At 49.4% G+C, this 27,022-nt stretch overlaps 1 protein-coding gene across 1 annotated transcript; it reads left to right on the forward strand.

The window, feature by feature from the left end:
- Nucleotides 1-1,731: 1,731 nt before the first annotated feature.
- On the forward strand, nt 1,732-20,235 carry LOC148430768 (U3 small nucleolar RNA-associated protein 6 homolog). Its single transcript, XM_088466482.1, has 8 exons — nt 1,732-1,812; nt 2,206-2,247; nt 8,280-8,372; nt 18,996-19,043; nt 19,124-19,187; nt 19,337-19,455; nt 19,547-19,624; nt 20,112-20,235. Exons 1-8 carry the CDS (start codon nt 1,735-1,737, stop codon nt 20,214-20,216), a joined length of 627 nt encoding a protein of 208 aa, XP_088322608.1. The 5' UTR covers nt 1,732-1,734; the 3' UTR covers nt 20,217-20,235.
- Nucleotides 20,236-27,022: the final 6,787 nt, after the last annotated feature.

Consider the following 27,022-nt stretch of genomic DNA (forward strand, 5'->3'; position numbering starts at 1 on the left):
GACACAATTAGACGCAAAGGAATTATACAGATCCCAAGTATAGTATACATACGCAGCGCTTCCGGACCAGATGATAGGCATCAGCAAGAAACCCCATCGTCATTCAGCACGAAGACTAAAAACCCAGTGTTGGAGCACATATTTATACCCCCCCAGAATAGACAGGACAATAGAGAAGTTTGTTGCTTATGCCATTGGTTCCCATGGGGGAAGCATCTGTTACAGAGCGTTTAACAGGCTGGTTCAAATAGACTCTCCCAGCCTCTAACAACTGGGGGTATCTGCCCTCCTGCCCCCATGCAACATCCTAACAGTTGTTCATATAATATACATTTTGTTGCTTGAAGTCTCTGCGGTCCATAAGTTGAGAATGCATGATGCGATCTCCACACCGATAATACCGGAATTCTGTTGAAAGAGTGCGCATCAGTACAATACCAAACACGGCTTTCTTATCATGTACAGAACCTAAGTTATCAAATATCTTTATTTCACAGCATTTATACTAACTGAACCAACTTAAATCTTATACCTTAAAGCTTATGGAACCTTGTATATGGATATGTAATGTGTTAGTATGCGGGGTGTGATATAAAGACGCTAGTTAACTCGGGGCAGATGCGTGCGCATGAAGCTAATAAACAGCGTTTTCATACAAGGGCTTATGCATTCGCTAATATGCGAGTAGTTAACAGTGCAATTGTGCGTATTAATGTGTGTATGTGAAATGGTGAAAGATGCAATCGCATGATGCTAATAAACAGCATTCGCATGCAGGATATTGTGCATTCGCTAATGGGCGTCATGTTAGCAGCTCAATTGTGCGTAATGTGCGGTGTTTATGCATTAGATTCCATCTATGATGGACTTAACATATTCATATACACACACACACACACACACACACACACACACACACACACACACACACACACACACACACACCTCTCATTCCTCACTCACAGTTTCAGACTGCAATGCAATGTGTTGGGGCCATTCTGTCTGGGTGTGGGACTAAAACCTGTTTAGGATTCAGACAAATCCAATTGTGTAGATCAATGCCTGGGTCATATTACAATTGCCACAACAATACTTATCTGCATACAGGGATTCCCAATTTGTATGTAAAGCACTCACAGTTTCTGGTGCATTGTCTATTCTATTTACTTTTTCTCAGGAGGCTGTTCTTCTAGTTGCCCTTGGTAGATTATCAAAAACATTGCCATCTGTTCTTAGCTCGTGAGTTGTAACTTAAAATGGCGCTGGTCGCAAAATGGCGTCTTGCAGATTCTTGTTTCTAAAATGGAGTCTAGCTGCCATTCGCCAGATGGCATCGCACACGCTTCAATTTTAAACTGATCTTGTCTCAGCCACTTATCCAGCTTTGACAGGCCCCCTCCCCCCATCACAGGGCTCCCCTTCTACGGCCCCCTCCCCCACATCACAGGGCTCCCCTTCTACGGCCCCCTCCCCCACATCACAGGGCTCCCCTTCTACGGCCCCCTCCCCCACATCACAGGGCTCCCCTTCTACGGCCCCCTCCCCCACATCACAGGGCTCCCCTTCTACGACCCCATTCCCTCAGTGGCTATTTCCCCCACCTCTGGTGGACAGTACCAGGCTATAACTGATTACCGGGATCACTATGACATGTCGGCCCCAGGTCAGAGGGACATAGCCGGGTGTCATTTTGTCCAGCACTCACTGCTCATCTTCCCATTCTGTAGATCCGTCATGAAGAAGATAACTGCGCTAGAATATAAGCTGAAGCGTCTCGTGATAAATAAGGAGGATTTCATCAGCTACATACAGGTCTGTACGTCCCTCACTTCTTCCTGTGACTGATGTACAGCACAGGCCGACCACACAGTGAGCAAATGTCCCTCCTGTCCCCCTGCTCTCGCCGGGCTGGAGGGAAGATCGGAGCCTGGTGGATAGATAGGAGGGGAGATACGTGTCCCCCCACCCATTCTCTATACACCACAGGTATCGCCTGCTCTGTGATCCCAAAGGTTCCACCCCCCCCGATCAAGGCCCCTCCCTTTCCCTGCTGGCATTGCCCCGCACCCCTCTGCTGGTATCGTCCTCTCCTATCCCTTGTCGTAGCTCCTCACATGATGACAGATAGAGCCCTTGGTTACAGCACAGAGGGCTCTGCAGTCTTTGCTTGGACTTAATGAGTTTTTTTCTCTCTTGTTCCCCCAGTATGAGATAAACTTCCTGGAACTGTTGAAGAAGAGGCGACAGGTATGTGCAGAGCGTTCTGGTCACTTGTTACAGTATTGGGGAGTCCTCTGATAAGCACAGTACCGGGGGATGAATGAGGTGCAGTGTGTTAGTGCAGAGCGTTCTGGTCACTTGTTACAGTATTGGGGAGTCCTCTGATAAGCACAGTACCGGGGGATGAATGAGGTGCAGTGTGTTAGTGCAGAGCGTTCAGGTCACTTGTTACAGTATTGGGGAGTCCTCTGATTAGCACAGTACCGGGGGATGAATGAGGTGCAGTGTGTTAGTGCAGAGCGTTCTGGTCACTTGTTACAGTATTGGGGAGTCCTCTGATTAGCACAGTACCGGGGGATGAATGAGGTGCAGTATGTTAGTGCAGAGCGTTCTGGTCACTTGTTACAGTATTGGGGAGTCCTCTGATTAGCACAGTACCGGGGGATGAATGAGGTGCAGTATGTTAGTGCAGAGCGTTCTGGTCACTTGTTACAGTATTGGGGAGTCCTCTGATTAGCACAGTACCGGGGGATGAATGAGGTGCAGTGTGTTAGTGCAGAGCGTTCTGGTCACTTGTTACAGTATTGGGGAGTCCTCTGATTAGCACAGTACCGGGGGATGAATGAGGTGCAGAGCGTTCTGGTCACTTGTTACAGTATTGGGGAGTCCTCTGATTAGCACAGTACCGGGGGCTGAATGAGGTGCAGAGCGTTCTGGTCACTTGTTACAGTATTGGGGAGTCCTCTGATTAGCACAGTACCGGGGGATGAATGAGGTGCAGAGCGTTCTGGTCACTTGTTACAGTATTGGGGAGTCCTCTGATTAGCACAGTACCGGGGGATGAATGAGGTGCAGAGCGTTCTGGTCACTTGTTACAGTATTGGGGAGTCCTCTGATTAGCACAGTACCGGGGGCTGAATGAGATGCAGTATGTTAGTGCAGAGCGTTCTGGTCACTTGTTACAGTATTGGGGAGTCCTCTGATTAGCACAGTACCGGGGGATGAATGAGGTGCAGTATGTTAGTTCAGAGCGTTCTGGTCACTTGTTACAGTATTGGGGAGTCCTCTGATTAGCACAGTACCGGGGGATGAATGAGGTGCAGTGTGTTAGTGCAGAGCGTTCTGGTCACTTGTTACAGTATTGGGGAGTCCTCTGATTAGCACAGTACCGGGGGATGAATGAGGTGCAGAGCGTTCTGGTCACTTGTTACAGTATTGGGGAGTCCTCTGATTAGCACAGTACCGGGGGCTGAATGAGGTGCAGAGCGTTCTGGTCACTTGTTACAGTATTGGGGAGTCCTCTGATTAGCACAGTACCGGGGGATGAATGAGGTGCAGAGCGTTCTGGTCACTTGTTACAGTATTGGGGAGTCCTCTGATTAGCACAGTACCGGGGGATGAATGAGGTGCAGAGCGTTCTGGTCACTTGTTACAGTATTGGGGAGTCCTCTGATTAGCACAGTACCGGGGGCTGAATGAGATGCAGTATGTTAGTGCAGAGCGTTCTGGTCACTTGTTACAGTATTGGGGAGTCCTCTGATTAGCACAGTACCGGGGGATGAATGAGGTGCAGTATGTTAGTTCAGAGCGTTCTGGTCACTTGTTACAGTATTGGGGAGTCCTCTGATTAGCACAGTACCGGGGGATGAATGAGGTGCAGTATGTTAGTGCAGAGCGTTCTGGTCACTTGTTACAGTATTGGGGAGTCCTCTGATTAGCACAGTACCGGGGGATGAATGAGGTGCAGAGCGTTCTGGTCACTTGTTACAGTATTGGGGAGTCCTCTGATTAGCACAGTACTGGGGGCTGAATGAGGTGCAGTATGTTAGTGCAGAGCGTTCTGGTCACTTGTTACAGTATTGGGGAGTCCTCTGATTAGCACAGTACCGGGGGATGAATGAGGTGCAGTGTGTTAGTGCAGAGCGTTCTGGTCACTTGTTACAGTATTGGGGAGTCCTCTGATTAGCACAGTACCGGGGGATGAATGAGGTGCAGTGTGTTAGTGCAGAGCGTTCTGGTCACTTGTTACAGTATTGGGGAGTCCTCTGATTAGCACAGTACCGGGGGATGAATGAGGTGCAGTGTGTTAGTGCAGAGGTTCCCAGACACGGTCCTCAAGGCTCCCCAACAGCTAAGGTTTTACAGATATCCATGGTTGAGCACAGGTGACTTGATTAGTACGTCGGTCAAGTTGATTTATCCACCTGTGATCAACCATGGATATCTCTAACACCTGAACTATTGGGGAATCTTGAGAAGTGCGTTTGGGAACCTCTGTGTTGGGGTCTCCTGTTTCCTAGTTGTCTGTGATTATGGGATCTCTCCCCTATAGCCACATGAGCCGGCTCTTATTATATTGTGCACAACCCAGCAGGCAGGACATTCACACTTCAAAGGAGGACTCCAATGAACATGTAACACTTACAGCGAGTGGGGCTATTTCCTATGGGTGCTCTGAGTTACTTAGGGTGCTCTAAATGTGGGGTTGTGGGTTGTTCCTTCTGGCACTTTTTGTGGGACTGTTCAGGGCTGTATCTGTCCTACTTTGCCCGCTTTACCTCCCTTATAGCCAAACATCGGCCCTTTATTTGCCCTTATTTTAGGGGATTTTTAACCATAGGGTTGGCTGGTGCTGGAGTGGAGTAATGGAAGCTGGTACAGGACTAATAGGAGGGGAGTCACTAGAGGGAGGTCCTTTGGCAGGCAGCACTAGCTGAGTACTGATCACACCGTTCTAATGAGCTGATACACAACTACTAGGAGGCGAGTCACTAGAGGGAGTGGTCCTATGGCAGGCAGCACTAGCTGAGTACTGATCACACCGTTCTAATGAGCTGATACAGAACTACTAGGAGGCGAGTCACTAGAGGGAGTGGTCTATGGCAGGCAGCACTAGCTGAGTACTGATCACGCTGTTCTAATGAGCTGATACAGAACTAGGAGGCGAGTCACTAGAGGGAGTGGTGCTATGGCAGGCAGCACTAGCTGAGTACTGATCACACCGTTCTAATGAGCTGATACAGAACTACTAGGAGGCGAGTCACTAGAGGGAGTGGTGCTATGGCAGGCAGTACTAGCTGAGTACTGATCACGCCGTTCTAATGAGCTGGTACAGAACTACTAGGAGGGGAGTCACTAGAGGGAGGTCCTATGGCAGGCAGCACTAGCTGAGTACTGATCACACCGTTCTAATGAGCTGATACAGAACTAATAGGAGGGGAGTCACTAGAGGGAGTGGTGCTATGGCAGGCAGCACTAGCTGAGTACTGATCACGCCGTTCTAATGAGCTGGTACAGAATTACTAGGAGGCGAGTCACTAGAGGGAGTGGTGCTATGGCAGGCAGCACTAGCTGAGTGCTGATCACGCCGTTCTAATGAGCTGATGAACTACTAGGAGGGGAGTCACTAGAGGGAGTGGTCCTATGGCAGGCAGCACTAGCTGAGTACTGATCACGCAGTTCTAATGAGCTGATGAACTACTAGGAGGGGAGTCACTAGAGGGAGTGGTCCTATGGCAGGCAGCACTAGCCGAGTACTGATCACACCGTTCTAATGAGCTGATACAGAACTACTAGGAGGGGAGTCACTAGAGGGAGTGGTCCTATGGCAGGCAGCACTAGCTGAGTACTGATCATGCAGTTCTAAGGGTCAGGGCGCATTCTGCCCTTTTGAAATCTGGCAGGGTGCGGTGCCCTGCTAAAACTGCCTAGCAGGAATGCTATATAGGGAGTGGTCCATTGGTAGGCAGCACTAGCTGAATGCTGAGCTTTCTAATGAGCTGGTAATGTGATGTCTGCACTGATAATTTGGAGCAAGTTCTGACGACTTCGCCGTAGCAGTCTGTGCGTAGAGTACGAATGTCTGAAGGTGATTAGCTGTTGCAGCTATCAGTGCTTTCTCCAGAGTACTGGAGCCTGTGCTGGTAGTTGGAGAGAGCGCTATAGTTGTCATAGCAGCGAATACCGGTATCTGCGCTGGTGACTGCTGCCGCGGTGATGAACAGAGCTGACACTGTGGTTGCACAAATGAGCAGGACAGGAACAGAACTGCAGGGCAGGTGATAATCGCACAAGTGATCAGGAACAGAACTGCAGGGCAGGGGATAACCGCACAAGTGATCAGGAACAGAACCGCAGGGCAGGTGATAACCGCACAAGTGAGCAGGAACAGAACTGCAGGGCAGGGGATAACCGCACAAGTGATCAGGAACAGAACCGCAGGGCAGGTGATAACCGCACAAGTGATCAGGAACAGAACTGCAGGGCAGGTGATAACCGCACAAGTGATCAGGAACAGAACTGCAGGGCAGGGGATAACCGCACAAGTGAGCAGGAACAGAACTGCAGGGCAGGGGATAACCGCACAAGTGAGCAGGTACAGAACTGCAGGGCAGGGGATAACCGCACAAGTGAGCAGGTACAGAACTGCAGGGCAGGGGATAACCGCACAAGTGAGCAGGAACAGGACTGCAAGGCAGGGGATAACCGCACAAGTGAGCAGGAACAGGACTGCAGGGCAGGGGATAACCGCACAAGTGATCAGGAACAGAACTGCAGGGCAGGGGATAACCGCACAAGTGATCAGGAACAGAACTGCAGGGCAGGGGATAACCGCACAAGTGAGCAGGAACAGAACTGCAGGGCAGGGGATAACCGCACAAGTGAGCAGGAACAGGACTGCAGGGCAGGGGATAACCGCACAAGTGAGCAGGAACAGAACTGCAGGGCAGGGGATAACCGCACAAGTGATCAGGAACAGAACTGCAGGGCAGGGGATAACCGCACAAGTGAGCAGGAACAGGACCGCAGGGCAGGTGATAACCGCACAAGTGATCAGGAACAGGACTGCAGGGCAGGGGATAACCGCACAAGTGATCAGGAACAGAACTGCAGGGCAGGTGATAACCGCACAAGTGAGCAGGAACAGAACTGCAGGGCAGGTGATAACCGCACAAGTGAGCAGGAACAGAACTGCAGGGCAGGGGATAACCGCACAAGTGATCAGGAACAGAACTGCAGGGCAGGGGATAACCGCACAAGTGATCAGGAACAGGACTGCAGGGCAGCCTGGAGCCAGGTAACGAACACTGGAGTTATACTATTCATTCAAAGGTCCAAACACAGGAGCTGACTTAAATAGGACGTACTTCAAGTCAGGTGAACTGCGGACCTAATTTGTAGAAAAAGATAGTGTCATGCCCCTGCTGAGTACCATAGGAGCGCTTGTGATGACCCGTTGGGTTCATGATGGCAGTAAAGCGGCTATTTTATATGAGTATATTAATAGGAAAACAGGAGGTGCCTATTAAATCAAAGTGCTTATCTGGTAACTGTGATGTCTCCAAGCAGGGGGTGATAACCTCCACTTAGCACTGATTTGTGGTGTTGAGATGTAAATAATACTAGAGACCACAATGTTGTAATACGTTTTAAAAATGACAACATCCGCTTTTGTCCTTCCCCTGATGATTTCCTCTTGATTGATGAACATTCACAACAAAGAATTCTCATTTTGGAAGGTTCCTTGGTCCCAGGCGTTTGCTGATGCTATTACAGCAGGACCATCTCCAGACGTCTTTATACTAACGTTTTTTTCGTTACACTACTTTCCTATCATTTCTTACATTACACATATTAGTGTAAGATGCACTCCACTTGTTTGCACCCATCACGGTGATTTAACAGATCGCACTTCATTATTTTCTAGTACGCACATATTTTGCCCCTTTTATTATAGTCCGTTGGTTATTAAAACCCGGCAGAATTTTACGCTCCTGTTTTCTGGCTCGCAGATGATACATACCAGTGTTAAATGCTGGCTGCTTATATAATGGCTGTGCACTTATTACATCAGAGGGTGCTATACATTGAATGGACCGCTCTGCGCCGTGACATCACACTATATTGTCTTTGTCGCACACTGGCTACTGCTCCGCCATCAGCAGTAATGGCGCCCACTTAGCTGTGTCACCCGGGGAGAGCATCACTGACCAGTCCTGGATTGCGGAAGATTGGTTCTAAGTCAGGATCCTCACCCATATGTCCCGTTTTCTCCACAGCGAATCGGTTACTCATTTAAGAAGGATGAAATTGAATTTGTTATTGTTCGTAGAATACATGGGCTCTTTGATCGGGCCATCAACAAATGGAAGGTAAGTGCCCCCTGTGTGACTGGATGGTAGCTACGTGTCCTATACATACATAGCAGCACCCCTGTGTGACTGGATGGTAGCTACGTGTCCTACACATACATAGCAGCACCCCTGTGTGACTGGATGGTAGCTACGTGTCCTGTACATACATAGCAGCACCCCTGTGTGACTGGATGATAGCTACGTGTCCTATACATACATAGCAGCACCCCTGTGTGACTGGATGATAGCTACGTGTCCTATACATACATAGCAGCACCCCTGTATGACTGGATGGTAGCTACGTGTCCTATACATACATAGCAGCACCCCTGTGTGACTGGATGATAGCTACATGTCCTGTACATACATATATACATACATACATAGCAGCACCCCTGTGTGACTGGATGGTAGCTACGTGTCCTATACATACATAGCAGCACCCCTGTGTGACTGGATGGTAGCTTCGTGTCCTGTACGTACATAGCAGCACCCCTGTGTGACTGGATGGTAGCTACGTGTCCTATACATACATAGCAGCACCCCTGTGTGACTGGATGATAGCTACGTGTCCTATACATACATAGCAGCACCCCTGTGTGACTGGATGATAGCTACGTGTCCTGTACGTACATAGCAGCACCCCTGTGTGACTGGATGGTAGCTACGTGTCCTGTACGTACATAGCAGCACCCCTGTGTGACTGGATGGTAGCTACGTGTCCTGTACGTACATAGCAGCACCCCTGTGTGACTGGATGGTAGCTACGTGTCCCTATACATACATAGCAGCACCCCTGTGTGACTGGATGGTAGCTACGTGTCCTATACATACATAGCAGCACCCCTGTGTGACTGGATGGTAGCTACGTGTCCTATACATACATAGCAGCACCCCTGTGTGACTGGATGGTAGCTACGTGTCCTATACATACATAGCAGCACCCCTGTGTGACTGGATGGTAGCTACGTGTCCTATACATACATAGCAGCACCCCTGTGTGACTGGATGGTAGCTTCGTGTCCTGTACGTACATAGCAGCACCCCTGTGTGACTGGATGGTAGCTACGTGTCCTATACATACATAGCAGCACCCCTGTGTGACTGGATGATAGCTACGTGTCCTATACATACATAGCAGCACCCCTGTGTGACTGGATGATAGCTACGTGTCCTGTACGTACATAGCAGCACCCCTGTGTGACTGGATGGTAGCTACGTGTCCTGTACGTACATAGCAGCACCCCTGTGTGACTGGATGGTAGCTACGTGTCCTATACATACATAGCAGCACCCCTGTATGACTGGATGGTAGCTACGTGTCCTGTACATACATAGCAGCACCCCAGTGTGACTGGATGGTAGCTACGTGTCCTATACATACATAGCAGCACCCCTGTGTGACTGGATGGTAGCTACGTGTCCTGTACATACATAGCAGCACCCCTGTGTGACTGGATGGTAGCTACGTGTCCTATACATACATAGCAGCACCCCTGTGTGACTGGATGGTAGCTACGTGTCCTATACATACATAGCAGCACCCCTGTGTGACTGGATGGTAGCTACGTGTCCTATACATACATAGCAGCACCCCTGTGTGACTGGATGGTAGCTACGTGTCCTGTACGTACATAGCAGCACCCCTGTGTGACTGGATGGTAGCTACGTGTCCTATACATACATAGCAGCACCCCTGTGTGACTGGATGATAGCTACGTGTCCTATACATACATAGCAGCACCCCTGTGTGACTGGATGATAGCTACGTGTCCTATACATACATATATACATACATACATAGCAGCACCCCTGTGTGACTGGATGGTAGCTACGTGTCCTGTACATACATAGCAGCACCCCTGTGTGACTGGATGGTAGCTACGTGTCCTATACATACATAGCAGCGCCCCTGTGTGACTGGATGGTAGCTACGTGTCCTATACATACATAGCAGCACCCCTGTGTGACTGGATGGTAGCTACGTGTCCTATACATAGCAGCACCCCTGTGTGACTGGATGGTAGCTACGTGTCCTATACATACATAGCAGCACCCCTGTGTGACTGGATGGTAGCTACGTGTCCTATACATACATAGCAGCACCACTGTGTGACTGGATGATAGCTACGTGTCCTATACATACATAGCAGCACCCCTGTGTGACTGGATGATAGCTACGTGTCCTATACATACATAGCAGCACCCCTGTGTGACTGGATGGTAGCTACGTGTCCTATACATACATAGCAGCACCCCTGTGTGACTGGATGGTAGCTACGTGTCCTATACATACATAGCAGCACCCCTGTGTGACTGGATGGTAGCTACGTGTCCTATACATACATAGCAGCACCCCTGTGTGACTGGATGGTAGCTACGTGTCCTGTACATACATAGCAGCACCCCTGTGTGACTGGATGGTAGCTACGTGTCCTGTACATACATAGCAGCACCCCTGTGTGACTGGATGGTAGCTACGTGTCCTGTACATACATAGCAGCACCCCTGTGTGACTGGATGGTAGCTACGTGTCCTATACATACATAGCAGTACCCCTGTGTGACTGGATGGTAGCTACGTGTCCTGTACATACATAGCAGCACCCCTGTGTGACTGGATGGTAGCTACGTGTCCTATACATACATAGCAGCACCCCTGTGTGACTGGATGGTAGCTACGTGTCCTATACATACATAGCAGCACCCCTGTGTGACTGGATGGTAGCTACGTGTCCTGTACATACATAGCAGCACCCCTGTGTGACTGGATGATAGCTACGTGTCCTGTACATACATAGCAGCACCCCTGTATGACTGGATGGTAGCTACGTGTCCTGTACATACATAGCAGCACCCCTGTGTGACTGGATGGTAGCTACGTGTCCTATACATACATAGCAGCACCCCTGTATGACTGGATGGTAGCTACGTCTCCTATACATACATAGCAGCACCCCTGTGTGACTGGATGGTAGCTACGTGTCCTGTACATACATAGCAGCACCCCTGTGTGACTGGATGGTAGCTACGTGTCCTGTACATACATAGCAGCACCCCTGTGTGACTGGATGGTAGCTACGTGTCCTGTACATACATAGCAGCACCCCTGTATGACTGGATGGTAGCTACGTGTCCTATACATACATAGCAGCACCCCTGTATGACTGGATGGTAGCTACGTGTCCTGTACATACATATATACATACATAGCAGCACCCCTGTGTGACTGGATGGTAGCTACGTGTCCTATACATACATAGCAGCACCCCTGTGTGACTGGATGGTAGCTACGTGTCCTATACATACATAGCAGCACCCCTGTGTGACTGGATGGTAGCTACGTGTCCTATACATACATAGCAGCACCCCTGTGTGACTGGATGATAGCTACGTGTCCTATACATACATAGCAGCACCCCTGTGTGACTGGATGATAACTACGTGTCCTGTACATACATACATAGCTGTACGCCTGTGTGACTGGATGGTAGCTATGTGTCCTGTACATACATAGCAGCACCCCTGTGTGACTGGATGGTAGCTACGTGTCCTGTACATACATAGCAGCACCCCTGTGTGACTGGATGATAACTGCGTGTCCTGTACATACATAGCTGCACCCCTGTGTGACTGGATGGTAGCTTCGTGTCCTATACATACATAGCAGCACCCCTGTGTGACTGGATGGTAGCTACGTGTCCTGTACATACATAGCAGCACCCCTGTATGACTGGATGGTAGCTACGTGTCCTATACATACATAGCAGCGCCCCTCTGTGACTGGATGGTAGCTACGTGTCCTGTACATACATAGCTGTACGCCTGTGTGACTGGATGGTAGCTACGTGTCCTATACATACATAGCAGCACCCCTGTGTGACTGGATGGTAGCTACGTGTCCTGTACATACATAGCAGCACCCCTGTGTGACTGGATGGTAGCTACGTGTCCTGTACATACATAGCAGCACCCCTGTGTGACTGGATGGTAGCTACGTGTCCTATACATACATAGCAGCACCCCTGTGTGACTGGATGGTAGCTACGTGTCCTATACATACATAGCAGCACCCCTGTGTGACTGGATGGTAGCTACGTGTCCTGTACATACATAGCAGCACCCCTGTGTGACTGGATGGTAGCTACGTGTCCTATACATACATAGCAGCACCCCTGTGTGACTGGATGGTAGCTACGTGTCCTGTACATACATAGCTGTACGCCTGTGTGACTGGATGGTAGCTACGTGTCCTATACATACATAGCAGCACCCCTGTGTGACTGGATGGTAGCTACGTGTCCTATACATACATAGCAGCACCCCTGTGTGACTGGATGGTAGCTACGTATCCTGTACATACATAGCAGCACCCCTGTGTGACTGGATGGTAGCTACGTGTCCTGTACATACATAGCTGTACGCCTGTGTGACTGGATGGTAGCTACGTGTCCTATACATACATAGCAGCACCCCTGTGTGACTGGATGGTAGCTACGTGTCCTATACATACATAGCAGCACCCCTGTGTGACTGGATGGTAGCTACGTGTCCTATACATACATAGCAGCACCCCTGTGTGACTGGATGGTAGCTACGTGTCCTATACATACATAGCAGCACCCCTGTGTGACTGGATGATAGCTACGTGTCCTATACATACATAGCAGCACCCCTGTGTGACTGGATGGTAGCTACGTGTCCTGTACATACATATATACATACATAGCAGCACCCCTGTGTGACTGGATGATAGCTACGTGTCCTATACATAGCAGCGCCCCTGTGTGACTGGATGGTAGCTACGTGTCCTATACATACATAGCAGCACCCCTGTGTGACTGGATGATAGCTACGTGTCCTATACATACATAGCAGCGCCCCTGTGTGACTGGATGGTAGCTACGTGTCCTGTACGTACATAGCAGCACCCCTGTGTGACTGGATGGTAGCTACGTGTCCTATACATACATAGCAGCACCCCTGTGTGTCTGGATGATAGCTACGTGTCCTATACATACATATATACATACATACATAGCAGCACCCCTGTGTGACTGGATGGTAGCTACGTGTCCTATACATACATAGCAGCACCCCTGTGTGACTGGATGATAGCTACGTGTCCTATACATACATAGCAGCACCCCTGTGTGACTGGATGATAGCTACGTGTCCTATACATACATAGCAGCACCCCTGTGTGACTGGATGGTAGCTACGTGTCCTATACATACATAGCAGCACCCCTGTGTGACTGGATGGTAGCTACGTGTCCTATACATACATAGCAGCACCCCTGTGTGACTGGATGGTAGCTACGTGTCCTATACATACATAGCAGCACCCCTGTGTGACTGGATGATAGCTACGTGTCCTATACATACATAGCAGCGCCCCTGTGTGACTGGATGGTAGCTACGTGTCCTATACATACATAGCAGCACCCCTGTGTGACTGGATGATAGCTACGTGTCCTATACATACATATATACATACATACATAGCAGCACCCCTGTGTGACTGGATGGTAGCTACGTGTCCTATACATACATAGCAGCACCCCTGTGTGACTGGATGATAGCTACGTGTCCTATACATACATAGCAGCACCCCTGTGTGACTGGATGATAGCTACGTGTCCTATACATACATAGCACCACCCCTGTGTGACTGGATGGTAGCTACGTGTCCTATACATACATAGCAGCACCCCTGTGTGACTGGATGGTAGCTACGTGTCCTATACATACATAGCAGCACCCCTGTGTGACTGGATGGTAGCTACGTGTCCTATACATACATAGCAGCACCCCTGTGTGACTGGATGGTAGCTACGTGTCCTATACATACATAGCAGCACCCCTTTGTGACTGGATGGTAGCTACGTGTCCTATACATACATAGCAGCACCCCTGTGTGACTGGATGGTAGCTACGTGTCCTATACATACATAGCAGCACCCCTGTGTGACTGGATGGTAGCTACGTGTCCTATACATACATAGCAGCACCCCTGTGTGACTGGATGGTAGCTACGTGTCCTGTACATACATAGCAGCACCCCTGTGTGACTGGATGATAGCTACGTGTCCTATACATACATATATACATACATACATAGCAGCACCCCTGTGTGACTGGATGGTAGCTACGTGTCCTATACATACATAGCAGCACCCCTATGTGACTGGATGATAGCTACGTGTCCTATACATACATATATACATACATACATAGCAGCACCCCTGTGTGACTGGATGATAGCTACGTGTCCTATACATACATAGCAGCACCCCTGTGTGACTGGATGGTAGCTACGTGTCCTATACATACATAGCAGCACCCCTGTGTGACTGGATGGTAGCTACGTGTCCTATACATACATGGCAGCACCCCTGTGTGACTGGATGGTAGCTATGTGTCCTATACATACATAGCAGCACCCCTGTGTGACTGGATGATAGCTACGTGTCCTATACATACATAGCAGCACCCCTGTGTGACTGGATGGTAGCTACGTGTCCTATACATACATAGCAGCACCCCTGTGTGACTGGATGGTAGCTACGTGTCCTATACATACATAGCACCCCTGTGTGACTGGATGGTAGCTACGTGTCCTGTACATACATATATACATACATAGCAGCACCCCTGTGTGACTGGATGATAGCTACGTGTCCTATACATACATAGCAGCACCACTGTGTGACTGGATGATAGCTACGTGTCCTATACATACATAGCAGCACCCCTGTGTGACTGGATGGTAGCTACGTGTCCTATACATACATAGCAGCACCCCTGTGTGACTGGATGGTAGCTACGTGTCCTATACATACATAGCAGCACCCCTGTGTGACTGGATGATAGCTACGTGTCCTATACATACATATATACATACATAGCAGCACCCCTGTGTGACTGGATGATAGCTACGTGTCCTATACATACATAGCAGCACCCCTGTGTGACTGGATGGTAGCTACGTGTCCTATACATACATAGCAGCACCCCTGTGTGACTGGATGGTAGCTACGTGTCCTAAACATACATAGCAGCACCCCTGTGTGACTGGATGGTAGCTACGTGTCCTATACATACATATATACATACATACATAGCAGCACCCCTGTGTGACTGGATGGTAGCTACGTGTCCTATACATACATAGCAGCACCCCTGTGTGACTGGATGATAGCTACGTGTCCTATACATATATACATACATACATAGCAGCACCCCTGTGTGACTGGATGGTAGCTACGTGTCCTATACATACATAGCAGCACCCCTGTGTGACTGGATGATAGCTACGTGTCCTGTACATACATAGCAGCACCCCTGTGTGACTGGATGGTAGCTATGTGTCCTGTACATACATAGCAGCACCCCTGTATGACTGGATGGTAGCTACGTGTCCTATACATACATAGCAGCGCCCCTGTGTGACTGGATGGTAGCTACGTGTCCTGTACATACATAGCAGCACCCCTGTGTGACTGGATGGTAGCTACGTGTCCTATACATACATATATACATACATACATAGCAGCACCCCTCTGTGACTGGATGGTAGCTACGTGTCCTATACATACATAGCAGCACCCCTGTGTGACTGGATGATAGCTACGTGTCCTATACATACATAGCAGCACCCCTGTGTGACTGGATGGTAGCTACGTGTCCTATACATACATAGCACCCCTGTGTGACTGGATGGTAGCTACGTGTCCTGTACATACATATATACATACATAGCAGCACCCCTGTGTGACTGGATGGTAGCTACGTGTCCTATACATACATAGCAGCACCCCTGTGTGACTGGATGATAGCTACGTGTCCTGTACATACATAGCAGCACCCCTGTGTGACTGGATGGTAGCTACGTGTCCTATACATACATAGCAGCACCCCTGTGTGACTGGATGGTAGCTATGTGTCCTGTACATACATAGCAGCACCCCTGTATGACTGGATGGTAGCTACGTGTCCTATACATACATAGCAGCGCCCCTGTGTGACTGGATGGTAGCTACGTGTCCTGTACATACATAGCAGCACCCCTGTGTGACTGGATGGTAGCTACGTGTCCTATACATACATAGCAGCACCCCTGTGTGACTGGATGGTAGCTACGTGTCCTATACATACATATATACATACATACATAGCAGCACCCCTCTGTGACTGGATGGTAGCTACGTGTCCTATACATACATAGCAGCACCCCTGTGTGACTGGATGATAGCTACGTGTCCTATACATACATAGCAGCACCCCTGTGTGACTGGATGGTAGCTACGTGTCCTATACATACATATATACATACATACATAGCAGCACCCCTCTGTGACTGGATGGTAGCTACGTGTCCTATACATACATAGCAGCACCCCTGTGTGACTGGATGATAGCTACGTGTCCTATACATACATAGCAGCACCCCTGTGTGACTGGATGGTAGCTACGTGTCCTGTACATACATAGCACCCCTGTGTGACTGGATGGTAGCTACGTGTCCTGTACATACATATATACATACATAGCAGCACCCCTGTGTGACTGGATGATAGCTACGTGTCCTATACATACATAGCAGCACCCCTGTGTGACTGGATGGTAGCTACGTGTCCTATACATACATAGCAGCACCCCTGTGTGACTGGATGGTAGCTATGTGTCCTGTACATACATAGCAGCACCCCTGTATGACTGGATGGTAGCTACGTGTCCTATACATACATAGCAGCACCCCTGTGTGACTGGATGGTAGCTACGTGTCCTATACATACATATATACATACATACATAGCAGCACCCCTCTGTGACTGGATGGTAGCTACGTGTCCTATACATACATAGCAGCACCCCTGTGTGACTGGATGATAGCTACGTGTCCTATACATACATAGCAGCACCCCTGTGTGACTGGATGGTAGCTACGTGTCCTATACATACATAGCACCCCTGTGTGACTGGATGGTAGCTACGTGTCCTGTACATACATATATACATACATAGCAGCACCCCTGTGTGACTGGATGATAGCTACGTGTCCTATACATACATAGCAGCACCCCTGTGTGACTGGATGGTAGCTACGTGTCCTATACATACATAGCAGCACCCCTGTGTGACTGGATGGTAGCTATGTGTCCTGTACATACATAGCAGCACCCCTGTATGACTGGATGGTAGCTACGTGTCCTATACATACATAGCAGCACCCCTGTGTGACTGGATGGTAGCTACGTGTCCTGTACATACATAGCAGCACCCCTGTGTGACTGGATGGTAGCTACGTGTCCTATACATATATACATACATACATAGCAGCACCCCTGTGTGACTGGATGATAGCTGCGTGTCCTATACATACATAGCAGCACCCCTGTGTGACTGGATGGTAGCTACGTGTCCTATACATACATAGCAGCACCCCTGTGTGACTGGATGGTAGCTACGTGTCCTATACATACATAGCAGCACCCCTGTGTGACTGGATGATAGCTACGTGTCCTGTACATACATAGCAGCACCCCTGTGTGACTGGATGGTAGCTACGTGTCCTATACATACATAGCAGCACCCCTGTGTGACTGGATGATAGCTACGTGTCCTATACATACATAGCAGCACCCCTGTGTGACTGGATGGTAGCTACGTGTCCTATACATACATAGCAGCACCCCTGTGTGACTGGATGGTAGCTATGTGTCCTGTACATACATAGCAGCACCCCTGTATGACTGGATGGTAGCTACGTGTCCTATACATACATAGCAGCACCCCTGTGTGACTGGATGGTAGCTATGTGTCCTGTACATACATAGCAGCACCCCTGTATGACTGGATGGTAGCTACGTGTCCTATATATACATAGCAGCACCCCTGTGTGACTGGATGGTAGCTACGTGTCCTGTACATACATAGCAGCACCCCTGTGTGACTGGATGGTAGCTACGTGTCCTATACATACATAGCAGCACCCCTGTGTGACTGGATGGTAGCTACGTGTCCTATACATACATATATACATACATACATAGCAGCACCCCTGTGTGACTGGATGGTAGCTACGTGTCCTATACATACATAGCAGCACCCCTGTGTGACTGGATGGTAGCTACGTGTCCTATACATACATAGCAGCACCGCTGTGTGACTGGATGGTAGCTACGTGTCCTATACATACATATATACATACATACATACATAGCAGCACACCTGTCTTTGTGTGTCATGTGTTATAGAACCAGCCCCCGGGGCTACAGATGGGCAGCTGCACCTTCTTACAATATTCTCCTCTGTTGTGAGAAGGTCTGGAGCAGAGTAAGAGCTAGTGTCTCAGACGGTCTATACCCGCGTTGCGGGCGGCAGGACCTGGTATGCGGAAAGTGCGTACACACTTGGCGATGCAGAGTCTGACGTGAGAAGGAGGGATGCATCAGTAGCGACGTCCCTCGTCTGCCCTTCTCTAGGGCTGACTGTAAAGATCTGCGGAATGGCGCATATCATGGGCACACACTAGTCACTGTACCCGATATGTCGCTCTGCGTACCCAGCTTAAGACTAATGCACCTTGAGGCTCCCGTCATAGGACGCAGTCATCGCCTCTGTTTTCTGTATTCTAGGAGGATCTCCAGCTGTGGATGTCACACGTGGCTTTCTGTAAGAAATGGGTAGGTTATTGCTCTCTGTTATCAGCCTGACCGCTCTCTAGGTGCTCTCACAGTGACTTATTACACGTCTTCTCTCTCAGAACTGCAAACACCAGCTCAGCAAATGCTTCTCCTCCCTGCTGGCCGTCCATCCAGATAAACCAGGTAACTGACCCCCCCCACCCCCCCCCCCTCCCCAGACACGGTTCGGAGTCCCCTGCTCTGTGCTGATGGTAATGGATGATGGTTCTTCCTCGTTGTGTGACCTGAATTCCTCCTGTTGGGCTGCAGACTCCTGTTTTTGTCTCCTGCAGAATTGTGGATCATGGCAGCTAAGTGGGAATTTGAGGATCAGCTGTCGACTGAAAGTGCCAGACACATTTTCCTGCGATCCCTCCGCTTCCATCCGGACTGCTCCAAATTGTACCAAGAAGTGAGTCTGGGCCTTGTAGTGCCTGTGATCGGCCTGAGCAGTGACCTGATGTATAAATCTACCTGGCTGATGGCTTTTTTCTTCCCTCCAGTATTTCCGGATGGAGCTGATGAATGCGGAGAAGCAGAGGAAGGAGAAAGAGGACTTGGAACAAGCTAAGATGGATATTGTAAGAAGCCATGTAGCCACCAGCTCTGATACGTTATATAGAATATTGTACCTGTGTAACCCAGCAGCCAGAAACGGGGGCTGTCACCTGCCCCTACTGATCTGAATGCCCCTGGCTCCAGTATGCACTAGATAGAGGGGGCACCTTCAGGGTTCTGTGGGAGGTGACGGGTGTTTTTCATCCTCTTGCGCTACCATCGCAGTTCCGATAGCAATCGGATCCTTGGGGGGATCTGGATTCCTCTATTTTACATGGTGGTGCGCGAGTTGTGCAGAATATTTAAGCGCTGGGGTTTGTGGGAGAGTTTTCCCTTATTGTATGAGAATTGTTTCATCTACTAATGAAAGTGACCATCAATCGGGGGAGGAATTTATCTTTCAAAGCTGAAGATGAATCTTAATCCCAGTTGTGAGCCTGTGACATCTGTGGGTTGCGTTGCCGTGCGTAGCTTCGGTGTGCCGTCATTGTCTTGTGTCTTTTCCGCCAGGGGGAATCCGAGTATTCGGATGACATTCTGAATGGAGAACTGGCCCGAGTAGTTTATAAAGCTGCTGTACAGAAGATAAAAGGTGAGAGACCGATGTGCAGGTGATTACCGGGGCCATGCAGTGTTGTGGGTATCGTAGTGCGTGACAAGGAGGACAAAACTGACAACAAGTACAGAAAAATACAAGTTACCAATTTCACATAATATGTCACAGAGAGAGAGAGAGAGAAACTAAAGGGGAGAAGGGTCCTGCTCGCACAAGATCTCAATCTGTAATATGGGTGGACACAATAGGGAAGGAGGGAGTGATGGTGTAGGACAGAGACTGGAGAGTAAGTAGGAGGGAGTGATGGTGTAGGACAGAGAATGGAGAGTAAGGAGGAGGGAGCGATGGTGTAGGACAGAGACTGGAGAGGAGGGAGTGATGGTGTAGGACAGAGACTGGAGAGTAAGGAGGAGGGAGTGATGGTGTAGGACAGAGACTGGAGAGTAAGGAGTGGGAGTGATAGTGTAGGACAGAGACTGGAGAGTAAGGAGGAGGGAGTGATAGTGTAGGACAGAGACTGGAGAGTAAGGAGGAGGGAGTGATGGTGTAGGACAGAGACTGGAGAGTAAGGAGGAGGGAGTGATGGTGTAGGACAGAGACTGGAGAGTAAGGAGTGGGAGTGATAGTGTAGGACAGAGACTGGAGAGTAAGGAGGAGGGAGTGATAGTGTAGGACAGAGACTGGAGAGTAAGGAGGAGGGAGTGATGGTGTAGGACAGAGACTGGAGAGGAGGGAGTGATGGTGTAGGACAGAGACTGGAGAGTAAGGAGGAGGGAGTGATAGTGTAGGACAGAGACTGGAGAGTAAGGAGGAGGGAGTGATGGTGTAGGACAGAGACTGGAGAGTAAGGAGTGGGAGTGATGGTGTAGGACAGAGACTGGAGAGTAAGGAGTGGGAGTGGGAGTGATAGTGTAGGACAGAGACTGGAGAGTAAGGAGGAGGGAGTGATAGTGTAGGACAGAGACTGGAGAGTAAGGAGGAGGGAGTGATGGTGTAGGACAGAGACTGGAGAGTAAGGAGGAGGGAGTGATGGTGTAGGACAGAGACTGGAGAGTAAGGAGTGGGAGTGATAGTGTAGGACAGAGACTGGAGAGTAAGGAGGAGGGAGTGATGGTGTAGGACAGAGACTGGAGAGTAAGGAGGAGGGAGTGATAGTGTAGGACAGAGACTGGAGAGTAAGGAGGAGGGAGTGATGGTGTAGGACAGAGACTGGAGAGTAAGGAGGAGGGAGTGATGGTGTAGGACAGAGACTGGAGAGTAAGGAGGAGGGAGTGATGGTGTAGGACAGAGACTGGAGAGTAAGGAGGAGGGAGTGATGGTGTAGGACAGAGACTGGAGAGTAAGGAGTGGGAGTGATAGTGTAGGACAGAGACTGGAGAGTAAGGAGGAGGGAGTGATGGTGTAGGACAGAGACTGGAGAGTAAGGAGGAGGGAGTGATGGTGTAGGACAGAGACTGGAGAGGAGGGAGTGATGGTGTAGGACAGACTGGAGAGTAAGGAGGAGGGAGTGATAGTGTAGGACAGAGACTGTAGAGTAAGGAGGAGGGAGTGATGGTGTAGGACAGAGACTGGAGAGTAAGGAGGAGGGAGTGATGGTGTAGGACAGAGACTGGAGAGTAAGGAGGAGGGAGTGATGATGTAGGACAGAGACTGGAGAGTAAGGAGGAGGGAGTGATGGTGTAGGACAGAGACTGGAGAGTAAGGAGGAGGGAGTGATGGTGTAGGACAGAGACTGGAGAGTAAGGAGGAGGGAGTGATAGTGTAGGACAGAGACTGGAGAGTAAGGAGGAGGGAGTGATAGTGTAGGACAGAGACTGGAGAGTAAGGAGGAGGGAGTGATGGTGTAGGACAGAGACTGGAGAGTAAGGAGGAGGGAGTGATGGTGTAGGACAGAGACTGGGGAGTAAGGAGGAGGGAGTGATGGTGTAGGACAGAGACTGGAGAGGAGGGAGTGATAGTGTAGGACAGAGACTGGAGAGTAAGGAGGAGGGAGTGATGGTGTAGGACAGAGACTGGAGAGGAGGGAGTGATGGTGTAGGACAGAGACTGGAGAGTAAGGAGGAGGGAGTGATGGTGTAGGACAGAGACTGGAGAGTAAGGAGGAGGGAGTGATGGTGTAGGACAGAGACTGGAGAGTAAGGAGGAGGGAGTGATGGTGTAGGACAGAGACTGGAGAGTAAGGAGGAGGGAGTGATGGTGTAGGACAGAGACTGGAGAGGAGGGAGTGATAGTGTAGGACAGAGACTGGAGAGTAAGGAGGAGGGAGTGATGGTGTAGGACAGAGACTGGAGAGGAGGGAGTGATGGTGTAGGACAGAGACTGGAGAGTAAGGAGGAGGGAGTGATGGTGTAGGACAGAGACTGGAGAGTAAGGAGGAGGGAGTGATGGTGTAGGACAGAGACTGGAGAGTAAGGAGGAGGGAGTGATGGTGTAGGACAGAGACTGGAGAGTAAGGAGGAGGGAGTGATGGTGTAGGACAGAGACTGGAGAGTAAGGAGGAGGGAGTGATGGTGTAGGACAGAGACTGGAGAGTAAGGAGGAGGGAGTGATGGTGTAGGACAGAGACTGGAGAGTAAGGAGGAGGGAGTGATGGTGTAGGACAGAGACTGGAGAGTAAGGAGGAGGGAGTGATGGTGTAGGACAGAGACTGGAGAGTAAGGAGGAGGGAGTGATGGTGTAGGACAGAGACTGGAGAGTAAGGAGGAGGGAGTGATAGTGTAGGACAGAGACTGGAGAGTAAGGAGGAGGGAGTGATAGTGTAGGACAGAGACTGGAGAGTAAGGAGGAGGGAGTGATGGTGTAGGACAGAGACTGGAGAGTAAGGAGGAGGGAGTGATAGTGTAGGACAGAGACTGGAGAGTAAGGAGGAGGGAGTGATGGTGTAGGACAGAGACTGGAGAGTAAGGAGGAGGGAGTGATGGTGTAGGACAGAGACTGGAGAGAAAGGAGGAGGGAGGGATTATGTAGGGCAGAGACTGGAGAGTAAGGAGGAGGGAGTGATGGTGTAGGACAGAGACTGGAGAGTTAAGGAGGAGGAGGGAGTGATGGTGTAGAACAGAGACTGGAGAGTAAGGAGGAGGGAGTGATGGTGTAGGACAGAGACTGGAGAGTAAGGAGGAGGGAGTGATAATGTAGGGCAGAGACTGGAGAGTAAGGAGGAGGGAGTGATAGTGTAGGACAGAGACTGGAGAGTAAGGAGGAGGGAGTGACAGTGTTGTCATGATTCTCTGCCAAGAGGTTGGAAGACGTGGACCCAGGTTGATAAAGGAACAGGAGGCGAGGGGACTATTCGTGACTGCCTCATCCACCAGTATCCGATGTTGGCTAGACCTGGCCAAGGGTGCGGAGTCTAACTTACTGGGAGGTGTTCACCAGTGACCACTCCAAGCAGGATTTGGGTTTAAGCTGTACCCAGCAAGCAGGTTGCGTCCTTTGGTCAGGTGTCTGGCACCAGTGGGAAAATGGAAGAACACTATCACAGGGAGAGCACAGGAGAAAGATATTGGAGGTTTTCTACTGAATTGATGTATTGAGTACACACTTGTAGCTCCAGACACAAGGCTGGCACAGGAGATAGTACTTGGACGATGTACTGAGTACACACTCTATGGCTTCAGAAGCAGAGCTAGTCATGGAGAATGATATTAAGAACTGGTACTTAGTACATCACCTAAGTACGCACACTGCGGCTTCAGACGCGGAACTGACACACGAGAATGGTATCGCGAGATGGTACTTGAATGATGTAGTAAGGACATATTCTGCGTCTGTGAACTACAGTGTAAGCACAGGAGGTGACTCTAAGAGATTGTACTCAGAAGACGTTCTGAGTACACACCGTGGATAACACTAGGAACAAGTCACTAGAGGGAACAGAGTTTGGAACCCGGAACGCTGCAATAGCAAGTTTACACTGGAAGTAACGACGTTGTGCAGGCAACTGCCTGTTGTCCAGAGACCGGTTATATACCCTAAGGTAGCAGTCCATTGGTGAACACTGTCAGCTGACAGCAACCAATGCTACCATTGGGTAAAGGGTTAGCCAGGTGCTAAAGCCTGTGATGCTGCGTCCATGACTGTAACTGTGGAAATCACATCACAGAGCGAACACATGGATGTCCTAGCAGACCCCAGGTATAATCCTGAGAGGTGAGTAACAGCTGATCCTAGGCTGCAACCTGAGAAGTGTAGGGCAGAGGCTGTAGAGTAAGATGTAAGGAGGAGTGGTGAGAAGATGAGCCGGGAGATCTAGGAAGGAGCAGTGAGGACATGAGGCTGGAGATAGAGGGTAGAGCGGGGCAGCAGAGGTAGTGCGGGCAGGGAAGGGCAGCAGAGGTGGAGCGAGCAGAGATGAGGATAAACTGGAGTTGGCATAGAGGTGGAATTGATTAACTCACTGAGAAGACGTGTAAAAGAGGAGGAGGAGGAGGCCAAGGAATGGACCTTAGGGGGAGGTGGGTGATTATACGGACAAGTAGACAAACTAGGAGAGATCTGTGACAGAGCCCAATGAGTGGAGGCTGTGAAGGATGAGGGATCTGTGAGGTGAAGAAGTTTAATAATAGAGAATGGTCCCTTGGAGTAAATGAATGGGACAAGTGTAATTATATAAGGAGAGAACATTTCAGGAGCTGTGATTCACTGGTCTTCCATACTAACTTGTAATAAAATGTAATGACCATCTGTAATGGATAACGTGTAGATAATGAGATCTAATTCTCCCCTGTACATGTGTGTAGTAACTATAGGAAGTAGCAGTAACCATGGCCTCCTCTCTCTCTCTCCTCACATTCTCCCCTGTACATGTGTGTAGTAACTATAGGAAGTAGCAGTAACCATGGCCTCCTCTCTGTCACTCCTCACATTCTCCCCTGTACATGTGTAGTAACTATAGGAAGCAGCAGTAACCATGGCCTCCTCTCTCTCACTCCTCACATTCTCCCCTGTACATGTGTGTAGTAACTATAGGAAGCAGCAGTAACCATGGCCTCCTCTCTCTCTCCTCACATTCTCCCCTGTACATGTGTGTAGTAACTATAGGAAGCAGCAGTAACCATGGCCTCCTCTCTGTCACTCCTCACATTCTCCCCTGTACATGTGTGTAGTAACTATAGGAAGTAGCAGTAACCATGGCCTCCTCTCTCTCTCCTCACATTCTCCCCTGTACATGTGTGTAGTAACTATAGGAAGTAGCAGTAACCATGGCCTCCTCTCTGTCACTCCTCACATTCTCCCCTGTACATGTGTGTAGTAACTATAGGAAGTAGCAGTAACCATGGCCTCCTCTCTCTCACTCCTCACATTCTCCCCTGTACATGTGTAGTAACTATAGGAAGTAGCAGTAACCATGGCCTCCTCTCTGTCACTCCTCACATTCTCCTCTGTACTTGTGTGTAGTAACTATAGGAAGTAGCAGTAACCATGGCCTCCTCTCTCTCTCCTCACATTCTCCCCTGTACATGTGTGTAGTAACTATAGGAAGTAGCAGTAACCATGGCCTCCTCTCTGTCACTCCTCACATTCTCCCCTGTACATGTGTGTAGTAACCATGGCCTCCTCTCTGTCACTCCTCACATTCTCCCCTGTACATGTGTGTAGTAACTATAGGAAGCAGCAGTAACCATGGCCTCCTCTCTCTCTCTCCTCACATTCTCCCCTGTACATGTGTAGTAACTATAGGAAGTAGCAGTAACCATGGCCTCCTCTCTCTCTCTCCTCACATTCTCCCCTGTACATGTGTGTAGTAACTATAGGAAGCAGCAGTAACCATGGCCTCCTCTCTGTCACTCCTCACATTCTCCCCTGTACATGTGTGTAGTAACTATAGGAAGCAGCAGTAACCGTGGCCTCCTCTCTGTCACTCCTCACATTCTCCCCTGTACATGTGTGTAGTAACTATAGGAAGTAGCAGTAACCATGGCCTCCTCTCTCTCTCCTCACATTCTCCCCTGTACATGTGTGTAGTAACTATAGGAAGTAGCAGTAACCATGGCCTCCTGTCTGTCACTCTTCACATTCTCCCCTGTACATGTGTGTAGTAACTATAGGAAGTAGCAGTAACCATGGCCTCCTCTCTGTCACTCCTCACATTCTCCCCTGTACATGTGTGTAGTAACTATAGGAAGCAGCAGTAACCATGGCCTCCTCTCTGTCACTCCTCACATTCTCCCCTGTACATGTGTGTAGTAACTATAGGAAGCAGCAGTAACCATGGCCTCCTCTCTCTCTCCTCACATTCTCCCCTGTACATGTGTGTAGTAACTATACGAAGCAGCAGTAACCATGGCCTCCTCTCTGTCACTCCTCACATTCTCCCCTGTACATGTGTGTAGTAACTATAGGAAGCAGCAGTAACCATGGCCTCCTCTCTGTCACTCCTCACATTCTCCCCTGTACATGTGTGTAGTAACTATAGGAAGCAGCAGTAACCATGGCCTCCTCTGTCACTCCTCACATTTTCCCCTGTACATGTGTGTAGTAACTATAGGAAGCAGCAGTAACCATGGGCTCCTCTCTGTCACTCCTCACATTCTCCCCTGTACATGTGTGTAGTAACTATAGGAAGTAGCAGTAACCATGGCCTCCTCTGTCACTCCTCACATTCTCCCCTGTACATGTGTGTAGTAACTATAGGAAGTAGCAGTAACCATGGCCTCCTCTCTGTCACTCCTCACATTCTCCCCTGTACATGTGTAGTAACTATAGGAAGCAGCAGTAACCATGGCCTCCTCTCTCTCTCCTCACATTCTCCCCTGTACATGTGTGTAGTAACTATAGGAAGTAGCAGTAACCATGGCCTCCTCTCTGTCACTCCTCACATTCTCCCCTGTACATGTGTGTAGTAACTATAGGAAGTAGCAGTAAC

This window comes from Taudactylus pleione, unplaced genomic scaffold, assembly GCF_031769625.1.
Source record: "Taudactylus pleione unplaced genomic scaffold, aTauple2 ptg003228l, whole genome shotgun sequence".
Classification (NCBI taxonomy): domain Eukaryota; kingdom Metazoa; phylum Chordata; class Amphibia; order Anura; family Myobatrachidae; genus Taudactylus; species Taudactylus pleione.